The sequence below is a fragment of the Canis aureus genome, chromosome 22 (assembly GCF_053574225.1).
Source record: "Canis aureus isolate CA01 chromosome 22, VMU_Caureus_v.1.0, whole genome shotgun sequence".
NCBI classification, from domain to species: domain Eukaryota; kingdom Metazoa; phylum Chordata; class Mammalia; order Carnivora; family Canidae; genus Canis; species Canis aureus.
In genome coordinates this window covers 46032925-46044753 of record NC_135632.1, presented here as the reverse complement: position 1 = coordinate 46044753, position 11829 = coordinate 46032925, and the positions used below count along the sequence as shown (strand labels likewise).

General features: G+C 41.1%; 1 protein-coding gene across 1 annotated transcript in view; it reads right to left on the bottom strand.

Moving 5' to 3' along the window:
- Nucleotides 1–14: 14 nt before the first annotated feature.
- The window catches only part of DCLK3 (doublecortin like kinase 3), a 56622-nt gene continuing 44807 nt past the window's right edge, over nt 15–11829 (bottom strand). Inside the window, exons 3-5 of the mRNA XM_077865872.1 lie at nt 5710–5842; nt 2847–3014; nt 15–620 (exon numbers count right to left, since the gene is read on the bottom strand). Coding sequence (XP_077721998.1) covers nt 427–620; nt 2847–3014; nt 5710–5842 — 495 coding nt within the window. The 3' untranslated portion in view covers nt 15–426. The remainder of the gene's footprint in view (nt 621–2846; nt 3015–5709; nt 5843–11829) is intronic.

Genomic DNA, 11829 nt, shown 5'->3' with positions numbered 1-11829 from the left:
AGAATACAGCCCACTTCTGTTCATCAGAGCATGTTTTATTAGTACAGAAAGACCACAATTCACTTTGTTAATCTCACAGGGGGAGTTTAGATCCTGGTAAGCACCACTCGTGTAGTACACCACGAACTTGACTATGAGAAGGAAGCAAAACCCAGCATTATTACCAAAAAGTCCTCACTGACTGCCCTGCCCCCCAAAAAAGGTATTAAAGTCTTCAAATATACAAATCTAAAAATATGTTACAACATTTAACATTAAGACTCAAGTTTATTTTTTAAAATATGCTTTAAAATATCCTAAGCATCTCTCGCCTTCCCGATTCTCCAATTATGTGCCGAAGCCCTCCTCATTGTCTGTCTCCTGGATTTCTGTCTTGTTCACCATCTGCGGGGAAGAAGGGGGCTGCATAGGTACCCGAGGTGGTGGCTACAAGGCTTGCTCTGCAGGCCGCTTGTGCTGGCTCCGGACGTGGCCCTCATTGCTGGAGGGCACCTCCTTTTGTAGGTTCACCATGCTTGTCTTTCCTGCAGTTTCAATCCAGGGGTGCTGGAGGACCTGGTGAGCGGTGTAGCGCTTCTTGGGGTCCACCACCAGCAACCGGCTCACCAGATCTTTGGCAGCTGTTAGAGTGCAAGAAAGAAGAGGAAACGAAATGGATGCAGGTGGCTCTGAGTTTGCCCCGCCCCAATCCCCATGCATGAAATGACAACACAAACCTCCGTGTGAGCACCACGTGCTACACCGGAGCCACGCTGTCCCACAGACCTATCTGCGATGCTGGGGACCCTCCACATCTGTATCTGTACTGCCCATTGAGCCTCTGAAATACGGCCACTGAGACTGAGGAACGGGATTTGTATTGCATTTACTTTCAACTAGTTTACGTTTAAATTGCAAGACCCAGGAGCGGCCACGGGTTACTGCATTGGGACAGCTCAGGTCTAGAGGATGTCCGTTCATTTCTAGAGTCACAGGCCCAGGCCCGCCCCTGACACCCACAGCCTCATGCAGGAGAACAAATGGAGGCCACATGCCGTCTGCCTACAGATCTTAAATTTTGAAATCGATCATCAGGCTGTTAAATAAAATCTGTTCAATCCCCTCCCTAAGTTGGTAAATATGCCTTCACACTGACAAAATTGAGAAACATGTGAAAGAAACCTAAGTAAAAAATAGCACAAATTCAAAATGAATTTCATTTCCTGCCCAAGATCGTGAGTGATTCTAGAGAGATAGGGTGGCAACTGGTGGGCCAGGTGGCAGGCGAGGAAGAGAAAAGATTTCTCTGGGGCTTGCTGGCTCTCCCTGGCCAGCTCCCTGAGCCTCCTTTTCAATCACGTGAGAACAAAAGCACTCACTTTTCTCCACCTTGATTGGGGGATGACTCTTGCTCAAGATCAGCTGCTCACCCACCAATCAGCCCCACCTCTACACCACTGCCCAGCCACCTCTTGAGCATGGAAGCCACAGGATTTCTCCTACCCCTGCCCACTTCAAGTTGGGTGAGTTCTGCCCACAAAAGGTGCTGGCGCCCACCCTGACCAGCCTCACTCCATCAAGATCCTCAAAAGACTCAGTGGGGAGCATGTCAGGTTTACACTGGGAATTTTCAGACTCACATGTACATGTGTGGACAACTGGACACCCCACAAACATGTCCAAGCTCTCTCTACCCCTCTGAAGAGAGGCTCCTTGGCTACCTTAGGGCCCAACAGGAAGTGTCTAGGAAAGGAGGTCTCCCCAGTCTTAGAAATGGGCCTGCACCTTTGGGGTTTTGCTGAAGTGATCTAGAAGTGGGGAGCTGGGTTCTGGAGGGCACCTCTCCTTGGCCCTAGAGTCTCCTCACTCTGTGGGGTAGGTATGACCAAACAGGGCCCTGTAATGCATGGGGCTCAGGGCAGGGGCCACCATACCCAAATCTAAGGACAATGCTGCACAGAGCTTTCTAAAATGATTTTCAAACTTTCAATTCCCAAGTCACCATTGGCTTGATCAGCTCAAGATTCTCACTCTATCTGTATCATACCACTCCTCTCTCTACCTTATTTAAGGGGGGGAAAATGAAGCTTTCTCTCTCCTTCCCTCACCCCCCAACCCCAAGTAAGGAGACTGAGGCTGGGGATGAAGGTAGTTTGACAACTAATCTTAGATGATATGGTTAGGGGAAAATGGAAGAAAATAAAGTTATCACTCCTACTCTACTTTTCAAGCTGAAGACTCAAAGTCTCAAAACCCCAGAATATCTAGTTCCCAATTTTACAAGGGCAGTGGGTGGTAGCAACAAATCAGTAGCAAAGGGAGGAAAGATTGCATTTGAAAGGTACAAAAAGGAGGAAGACCCACATACCTCTGCTCCACTGAAAATAACTAGTATCTTCACCCCCTACCTTCCAGAGCCTCTGGGCTCCAAATATACCTCTACACAACCCCTGGCTGTTCATGAGTAAGGTATGCATTCCCCGTCTTTTCAATTCACAGTACTTCTATATACGTGATGACTGTGATCTTTCCAAATGAAGGTTTATATTTCTGATATTCTTCAGGTCTGAACTCCCTTAATTGCCTTAAGGAAAAGTATCTAATGACTGCAACCAGTGGTCAGACTTTTTCGTTGAATCTAAAGCAAGTCATGTTTCCCAGTGTGCTATGCAAATAAACCTACATGAGGCTCACAGTTAACAAAGGATGAAGCCCAAGTGGACAGCCCACCTCCATGCCCAGTTCTGAGGTGGGCCCCCTGCACGTCTTATCACACAGCTGACCTAAAACCCACTTTGCCATCAGAACCCAGGATGGGCTCCAGCTCTATCATCCCCTCGTCTCCAGCGTGGGGAAGCCCATCTCACCGTCAGAAATATTGTCCCAGTAAGGGGCCAGGAATTCGAAGTGGCCCAGCTGGATGATGTTAAAGAGCTCATCCTGGTCCCTCTCTGGGCTGCGGAAGGGGGGGAAGCCACACAGTAGGATATACAGGATCACGCCTGCAGCCCACATATCCACTTCCAGCCCGTAACCTGTATGACATGCAGAGACACAAATGAAACTGAGACCAGGCTGGATCAGATGGAAGGAGACAAATGTAGGGGGTTGTAGTTCTAGGTCACAGAGGACCACAGTTTTCAGTAAGCATGAGCCACTTCCAAACACATGGGTGGGCTTTGCTCCCAACACCTACAAACATGGGGCCCACAGCAGTGTTACTTGAAGTCTGGTCCTCCGACAACTGCCAGTTTGTAATCCTTTATCACTGGTCTGGGATAAAATGAGCATAGAATCTGAAAGTAAATATTTGGAAATTCATAGCAATTTGGCATGGCCATGACCTCCAGCTGCATGATCAAGGACACATCTCGCTGAACACAGAATACATCAGAGTTCAGGGGTCGTCGAACATATATGGTAAGTCACACGTGGCATGAACGGTGAGTGACCCAGTCATGTGTGATAGAGCTTTGTGTGTGTCTGCACTATATTAGAAATTTTAAAAACTTCACCAGAGAGTTCAAGCAACCCTGATCTACATCAGCAGCCTCTCCATCCTATTCATTCATTGTCTTCTCACGTTTAAAAAATATTTTTACTGGCTCTCTCCTATGATTATAAAAAGACTGACATTACTAGCTATATCCCCCATGAGCACATAAACACACACACACACACACACACACACACTTTTATACTTCCTGTAACAAAATTAGGATAACATTGGACATTTTACTCACTTAATATAGTATACCATTTCCTATTCCTATAAAGAGTATAAAAATTCTTCAAAAAATATGATTTCTAATAGCTGTCAGTATTCCCTTTATAGATGAATCCTCTGTGTTATAATGTGTTTCCTAACTCTTCATACTGTAATTCTATGATGAACATCCTTATCTGTTAAATATTTGTGATGTCTCTGACTATATTCTTGAAACGATTTTTCAGAAATTAAATGCAGTAAAGGCTTTTGATACATACTGCCCAGTCATCCTCACAAAACCCTACAGCAGCAGTATAGACATCTTCAAACACATTGTAACTTTTTACCTTCGGAAAAGGAAACCACTCAGCAGCTGCAATATGGAAGTTAGATATTCATCATTAAGCCCCAGAGCAATGCTGTCAAGGCAAATTAGCAGAAAAATATTACAAACAAATCATTGCTGACCTCTTTCCAGTGCTATACCACCTTTCACGCTCGAGAGGGTCTGGCTTAGCTGGGCTTTCCATCTTGATATTTGCCCCTTGACTTTTATGACACCGTATTTTCCTCGTCTTCTTTCTGCCCCTGCTGACTTGTCCCCTGCTAACCCATCCTTCCTTCTCTCATCCCCCAACTGTGGACCTCCCTCCAGAGTCTGTCCCTGGCTGCCCTGCTGCATCACTAGGAGCTCATTATCTCACCCACCTGGGCTGCCATTTCTGAGTCGAGGCATCTCACAAGCACATGCTCAGCACAGGGCTTCACCTCCCTGCCATCTGGACAACTCTGTGGGTCCATCCTCATATCTCTACCAAATCAGGGTGTTTAAAATTTTAAGCCACTCACCCCATCTACCAAAAGAGCTTTCTGACACCTTAGCATAATTGGTATTAGCACCAGTGCTGTGGTTTCCCTCAGCATTCAGATGGACTATTTGCTTTCCTTCTTCCCTTACCCAGTCCACACTGAATCCAAATTCCTCTGCTCAGCCTCCTCAGTTGTGGGGAATCCAGACTCAACCGAGTCAGCCAACTAACTTTCCCTCTGCAACACTGAGACCAGTCTTCTCAATGGCTCCACCCCCAACCTCCATGCAAATTCCCATCTCCCCATCTTACCTTCCCTGATGCTCCTACTGCTGGGAAACTCTCTCCCTTCTCCCCACCAACCCCACAACCCATCCAGAACTATCCCATTTTACATATGGTGCCTAAACTGATTTCTCCCAAAGTGGCACTGTGACTAAGCAATCATTCATATATTTGGAGCTATGTAATAATAATAATAGTTTCCGTTTTATGTACTTTACAAAATGTATCACTAAAACAGTCCATTAGGGGGGCACCTGGGTGGCTCAGTCATTGAGCATCTGCCTTTGGCTCAGGTCATGATCCTGGGGTCCTGGGATCGAGTCCCATATCAGGCTCCGTATAGGAAGTCTGCTTCTCCCTCTGCCTGTGTCTCTGCCTCTCTCTGTGTGTCTTTTTATGAATAAATAAATAAATAAAATCGTTTTAAAAATAAACAAAAACAATCCACTGGATCCTTATACAATATGCAAACTGGTAATAAATATTACTCATGGGGTTTAAATGAGACACCTTCTTCCTCAAAATGCAAAGTTGGTGGAGGTATTTTTAAGTAAATTACCATAAGAACTGCTTCAAATTTCTCCCATTAGAGGTAGCCTTGGCTCAGTGGCACAAATGGCCTTGCTTGTTTGAGTTCCCCGGCTAATTCTCCATCATCTTTTATCTCACTGTCCTGCACACACACACACACACACACACACACACACTCCCATCCTTCCTCTATAAGCAGCCCAGATGAGGAAAAAGTCCACATGCTTTGGTCAAGATCTGCTTCAAATATTTCCATTAAAATCCAACTGCAAGCCTAGTGCCAAATCTGAGACTTTTTATTGCTCCACATTGAAAAATACAAAACATTAAATATTAAAAATAAGATATTTGTTAGTAAATGAGCCAGAGTCCCATGGAGCAATGTATAATACGTACCTTTCTCAGAAAGAATTTCAGGAGCTACATAAGTTGGAGTCCCACACACAGTAAATATAGGTCTCACCACATGCTTTGCAAGGCCAAAATCAGCCAGTTTCAAGGTGGTAGATTTGTCCTCATTTCGCTGAACCTGGAAGAAAACAAAATCTCCAAGTCACCCAAATTGTGCTGAGAACAAAGAAGAAAAATTAATGAGACAATAAACATGTAAGGTGGATAAACAAATGATAAACCTACTCAAGCTTATAGCTGATAAACCCAACTTGATTTCAGTGATGGGTACTCACATTTTCAAGTAAAAAAACCAATGAGCTAGATTTACTGTGTTATTTACTGTGGTAGCACCTTATTGCCACAGATGGCTATCAAAATTTAAATCAAATTAAAATTTAGCTTCTCAGATGCACTAGTGACATTTCAAGTGCTCAAGAGCCATTGATAAAAAATGGCTACCATATTGAATAGTGCAAATACAGAACATTTCCATCATCATAGAAACTTCTATTGGGCACCACTGAGAACAAGGATCAATGATATTTTGAGCACTGACTAGCATTAGCAAGGACTAGAAAATGCCTCTGAGTAATGTGAAATCTGGGCAGAAGAAAAAAAGGGAAAGAACTAGGAATTAAAAGGAGAAAGTAAACAAGTAGTGGAGAAATACTAACTTTGAAGGCAGGGGGTAGGCATCAAGACCCCACAAACCAGAAGTGTTTAATTCCAAATCCAAGACTTGCCTCTGGTGTGGGACTTCCTTGCCTGAAAGGTGCTCAGGTTGCAAAGTGGAGGCGGAATCCTAGGTGGGACAGTGTGGTCTCAGGATTCTTGGGGTCACACAAAGACCAGGGGTACCTGAGTCAGCAGAGCTCCCAAACATCAGAGCAGGGAAGCTGGCTGCAATCAGTGAGCCCAGGAGTGGGCTCTCAGCTGGCAGTGCCATAAACCAGGAACCACAGCATGATAGGGCCACCAGTCTCCTAGCAGGGGCTCAGCAAGCGGCAGGCCATGGTGTGACCCCCCTCCCTCCCCTGGGAGGATCGGTACAGGTGTGCACTGCAGGAGTTTGTAGACTGCTTTTCCCTGAGGGTTTACTGAAGAGTAGGGGCAGTGATCATTCAGCTCCAGAGCTGGAGATTTGGACATTTTTACTTTTCTTTCATCCTCTAAAGCAACAGGAAAAGCCTTGAGGAAAGAAAAGCCATAGAGAGCATTCTGAAGCAGCTTCCACTGAGCCCGGCCCCCTGGCAAGGGGTGGTGCTACATCACCAGGGCAAAGAGACCTGAGAATCAGTGCAGCAGGGCCCTCCCCAAGAAGACCAGCAGGAACATCAGGTGATTACCAAGTTTATGGAGCACACAGGACTGCAAATCTCCAGAGCTAGGGGAAAATAGTATATAGAACTCAAGGGGTTTCTTTATAAGTCTTTATAGCCTTTCAGTTTAAAATTTTCTTTTTCTTTCTTCTTTTTTCCTTTTCATCTAGTTTCTTATTTTGTCAATTCTGTTTTTAAGTCTTTTTTTAATTTTCAGTTTTACCCTTAAATTTTAGAGATATATTTTCACAGTGGCTTCCTTTCACAGTATTCAATTTTATTTTTTTTTTTTTGTATATAAGTTTTTTCTTTACAACTTTGGGATTTAGTGTCTTCTAACAAACAGACCAAAATATACCCAGGGCTAAGTGGATCACCCTGTTCTGTCCACCTGTGAGATTACATTCTCTCTTTTTTCCTTTTTTTATCTTTTCTTTTTTGGTTTCTGACTTCTTTGGATTTGTCTGGTGTATATTTCACTTGGGTTGTGGTTGATATTTTTTATTTTATTCTCATTCATCTATTCTTCTCCAGACAAAATGACTAGAAGGAGAAATTCAAAACAAAAGAAAGAACCAGAAGTAATACTCTCCACCATAGATCTAATTGATAAAGATACAAGTAAAATGTCAGAAATTGAATTCAGAGTAGCAACTATAAAGTTACTAGCTGGGCTTGAAAAAAGGACAAAAGACACTAGAGAATCTCTTAGTGCAAACATAAAATCTAATCAGGCTTAAGTTAAAAATACTTTAACTGAGATGTAGTCTAAAATGGATACTCTAACAGCTAGGGTAAATGAAGCAGAAGAGTCAGTAACATAGAAGACAAAATGATAGAAAGAAAGGAAGCTGATGAAAAGAGAGAAAAACAACTAATGGACCATGAGGGGACACTTCGAAAAAACAGTGACACCATAAAGTGAAACAGTATTAGAAGTATTGGGGTCCCAGAGGAAGTAGGAAGAAAGGGAGACAGACAGATAAACAGACAGAAGATATATTTGAGCAGATCATAGCTAAGAACTTCCCTAATCTGGGGAAGGAAATAGGCATTCAAGTCCTGGAGACACAGAAAACCCCCCTCAAAATCAATAAAAATAGATCAACACCCTGACATATAATAGTGAAGCTTGCAAATTTCAGAGATAAAGAGAAAGTCCTAAAAGCAGCCCAAGACAAGAGATCCTTACTGGAATATTAGACTGGCAGCACACCTATCCACAGAGACCTGGCAGGCCAGAAAGGGCTGCATGATATATTCAAGGTACTAAATTAGAAAAACATGTAGCCAAGAATACTTTATCCAGCAAGACTTTCATTCAGAATGGAAGGTTAGATAAAGAGTTCCCAGGAAAAAGAGAAACTAAAAGAATTTGTGATCACTGAACCACCCTACAAGAAATATTAAAGGGGATCCTGTAAACAAAGAGGGAGCCCAAAAGTAACATAGACCAGAAAGAAACAGAGATAATATACAGAAACATTGATTTTACAGGTAATACAATGGTACCAAATTCCTATCTTTCAATAGTTATTCTGATGTAAACAGGCTAAATGCCCAATCAAAAGACACAGGGTATCAGCTTGGCTAAAAAAGCAAGACCCACTGTTATGCTGTCTATAAGAGACTCATTTTAGACCCAAAGACACCTCCAGATTGAAAGTGAGGGGATGGAGAACCATTCATTATACTAATGGACAACAAAAGAAAGCTGGAGTAGCAATCCTCATATCAGACAAATTAGATTTTAAACCAAAGACTTTAATAAGAGATGAAGAAGGACACTATGTCATACTTAAAGGATCTATCCAACAAGAAGATCTAACAATTATAAATAGTTAAGCTCCTAACTTGGGAGCAGCCAATTATATAAACCAATTAATAACAAAATTAAAGAAACACATTGATAATAATACAATAATAGTAGAGGGCTTTAACATCCCATTCACAGCAATGGACAGATCATCTAAGCAGAAGATCAATAAGGAAACAAGGTCTTTGAAAGATACAATAGATCAGATGAACTTCACAGATATATACAGAGCATTCCAACCTAAAGCAAAAAAATACACATTCTTCTAAAGTGCACATGGAACATTCTCCAGAATATATCACATACTGGGTCACAAATAAGGTCTCAATCAGTAAATCTCAATCCCAAAAGATTGGGATTATGCCCTGCATATTTTCAGATCATGATGCTTTGAAACTTGAACTAATCACAAGAGGAAATTTGAAAGGATTGCAAACACTTGGAGGTTAAAGAGGATCCTATGAAGAATGAATGGGTCAACTAAGAAATTAAAGAAGAATTTGTAAAAATTCATAGAAATGAATGAAAATGAAAACACACAGCTGTTCAAAACCTTTGGGATGCAGCAAAGGTGGTCCTAAGAGGGAAATACATAGCAATACAAGCCTTTCTCAAATAATTAGAAAAGTCTCAAATACACAAGCTAACCTTACACCTAAAGGAGCTGGAGAAAGACAGAAAATAAAACCTAAACCCAGGAGGAGAACAGAAATAATAAAGATTAGAGCAGAAATCAATGAAATAGAAACCAAAAGACCAGTAGAAAAGATTAATGAAACTAGAAGCTGGTTCTTTGAAAGAATTAATAAGTTCAATAAACCCCTAGCCAGACTTATAAAAAGAAAAGAGAAAGAACACAAATTAATAAAATTATGAATGAAAGAAGAGAGATCATGACCAACACCAAGGAAATACAACCAATTTTAAGAGCATATTATGAGCAACTATAGGCCAACAAATTAGGTAACCTGGAAGAAATGGATGCATTCCTGGAAACTTATAGACTACCAAAACTGAAACAGAAAGAAACAGAAAATCTGAACAGACCCATAACCAGTAAGGGAATTGAAGCAGTCATCAAAAATCTTCTAATAAACAAGAATCCAGACCTGGATTGCTTACAAGGGAATTCAACCAAATATTTAAAGAAGAATTGATACCTATTCTTCTGAAGCAGTTTCAAAAATAGAAATGGAAGGAAAACTTCCAAACTCTTTCTACTAGGCCAGCATTACCTTGATCCCAAAACCAGACAAAGACCCCACCAAAAAGGAGAATTACAGACCAATATCCCTGATGAACATGGATGCCAAAATTCTCACCAAGATACTAGCCAATAGGATCCAACAGTAATTAAAAGGATTATTCACCACTACCAAGTGGGATTTACCCCTGGGATGCAAGTATTGTTCAACATTTGTAAATCAATCAATGTGATACATTACATTAATAAAATAAAGGAAAAGAACTATATGATCCTTTCAATTGATACAGAAAAAGCCTTTGACAAAATACATCATCCTTTCTTGATTAAAACTCTCCACAGTGTAGGGATAGAGGGAACATACTTCAATATCATAAGAGCCATCTATGAAAAGCCCACAGCAAATATCATCTTCAGTGGGGAAAAACTGAGAGCTTTTCCCCTGTCAGGAGCATGACAGGGACAGTGAACAACCATCACCACTGTTGTTCAACAGCACAGAAGTCCGAGCCCCAGCAATCAGACAATAAAAAGAAAAAAAAGGCATTCAAATTGGCAAAGAAGTCAAACTCTCACTCTTCAAAGATGACACGATATTCTATGTGGAAAACCCAAAGACTCCACCCCAAAATTGCTAAAATTCATATAGGAATTCAGTAATCTGGTGGGATATAAAATCCCAAAATTGTAGTTGCAATTCTATGCACTAACAATGAGACAAAAGAAAGAGAAATCAAGGAATTAATCTCATTTACAATTTCACCAAAAACTATAAGATACCTAGGAATAAGCCTAACCAAAGAGGTAAGGGATCTGTACTATAAAAACTACAGAACACTTATGAAAGAAATTGAGGAAGACACAAAGACATGGAAAAACATCAATGCTCATGGATTGGAAGAATAAATATCGTGAAAATGTCTATGCTACCCAGAGCAATTTATACATTCAATGTAATCCCTATCAAAATACCATTAACATTATTCACAGAGCTGGAATAAATAATCCCAAAATGTGTATGAAACCAGAAAAGACCCTGGATAGCCAAAGGAATGTTGAAAAAGAAAACCAAAGCTGGTGGTATCACAATGCTGGAATTCAAGCTATATTACAAAACTGAGATCATCAAGACAGTATGGTAGTGGCACAAAAACAGACACATAAATCAATGGAACAGAATAGAGAACCCAAAAGTGGATCCTCAACTCTATGGGCAAAGCAGGAAAGAATATCCAATGGAAAAAGGACAGTCTCTTCAATAAGTGGTGTTGGGAAAATTGGACAGTCACATGCAGAAAAAACGAACTAGACCACTTTCTTACACCATACAAACAGAAATAAACTCAAAATGGATGAAAGACCTAAATGTGAGACAAGAATCCATCAAAATCCTAGAGGAGAACATGGGCAGCAACCTCTTCAACCTCAGCTGCAGCAACTTCTTGCTAGACACATCTCCAAAGGCAAGGGAAACAAAAGCAAATAAAATCTGCACAGCAAAGGAAATAGTCAACAAAGCCAAAAGGCAGCCTATAGGATGAGAGAAGATATTTAACAAATGATATATCAGATAAAGGGCTAGTATCTAAGATCTATAAAGAACTTATCAAACTCAACACACACACACACACAAAAAAAAAAAAAAACAAAACAAAACAAAAACAAAAACAAAAACAAATAATCCAGTTAAGAAATGGGAAGAAGCAAAAAATAAAAATAAAAAAATAATAATAATAAAAAGAAATGGAAAGAAGCCATGAACAGACACTTCTCCAGAAGACATA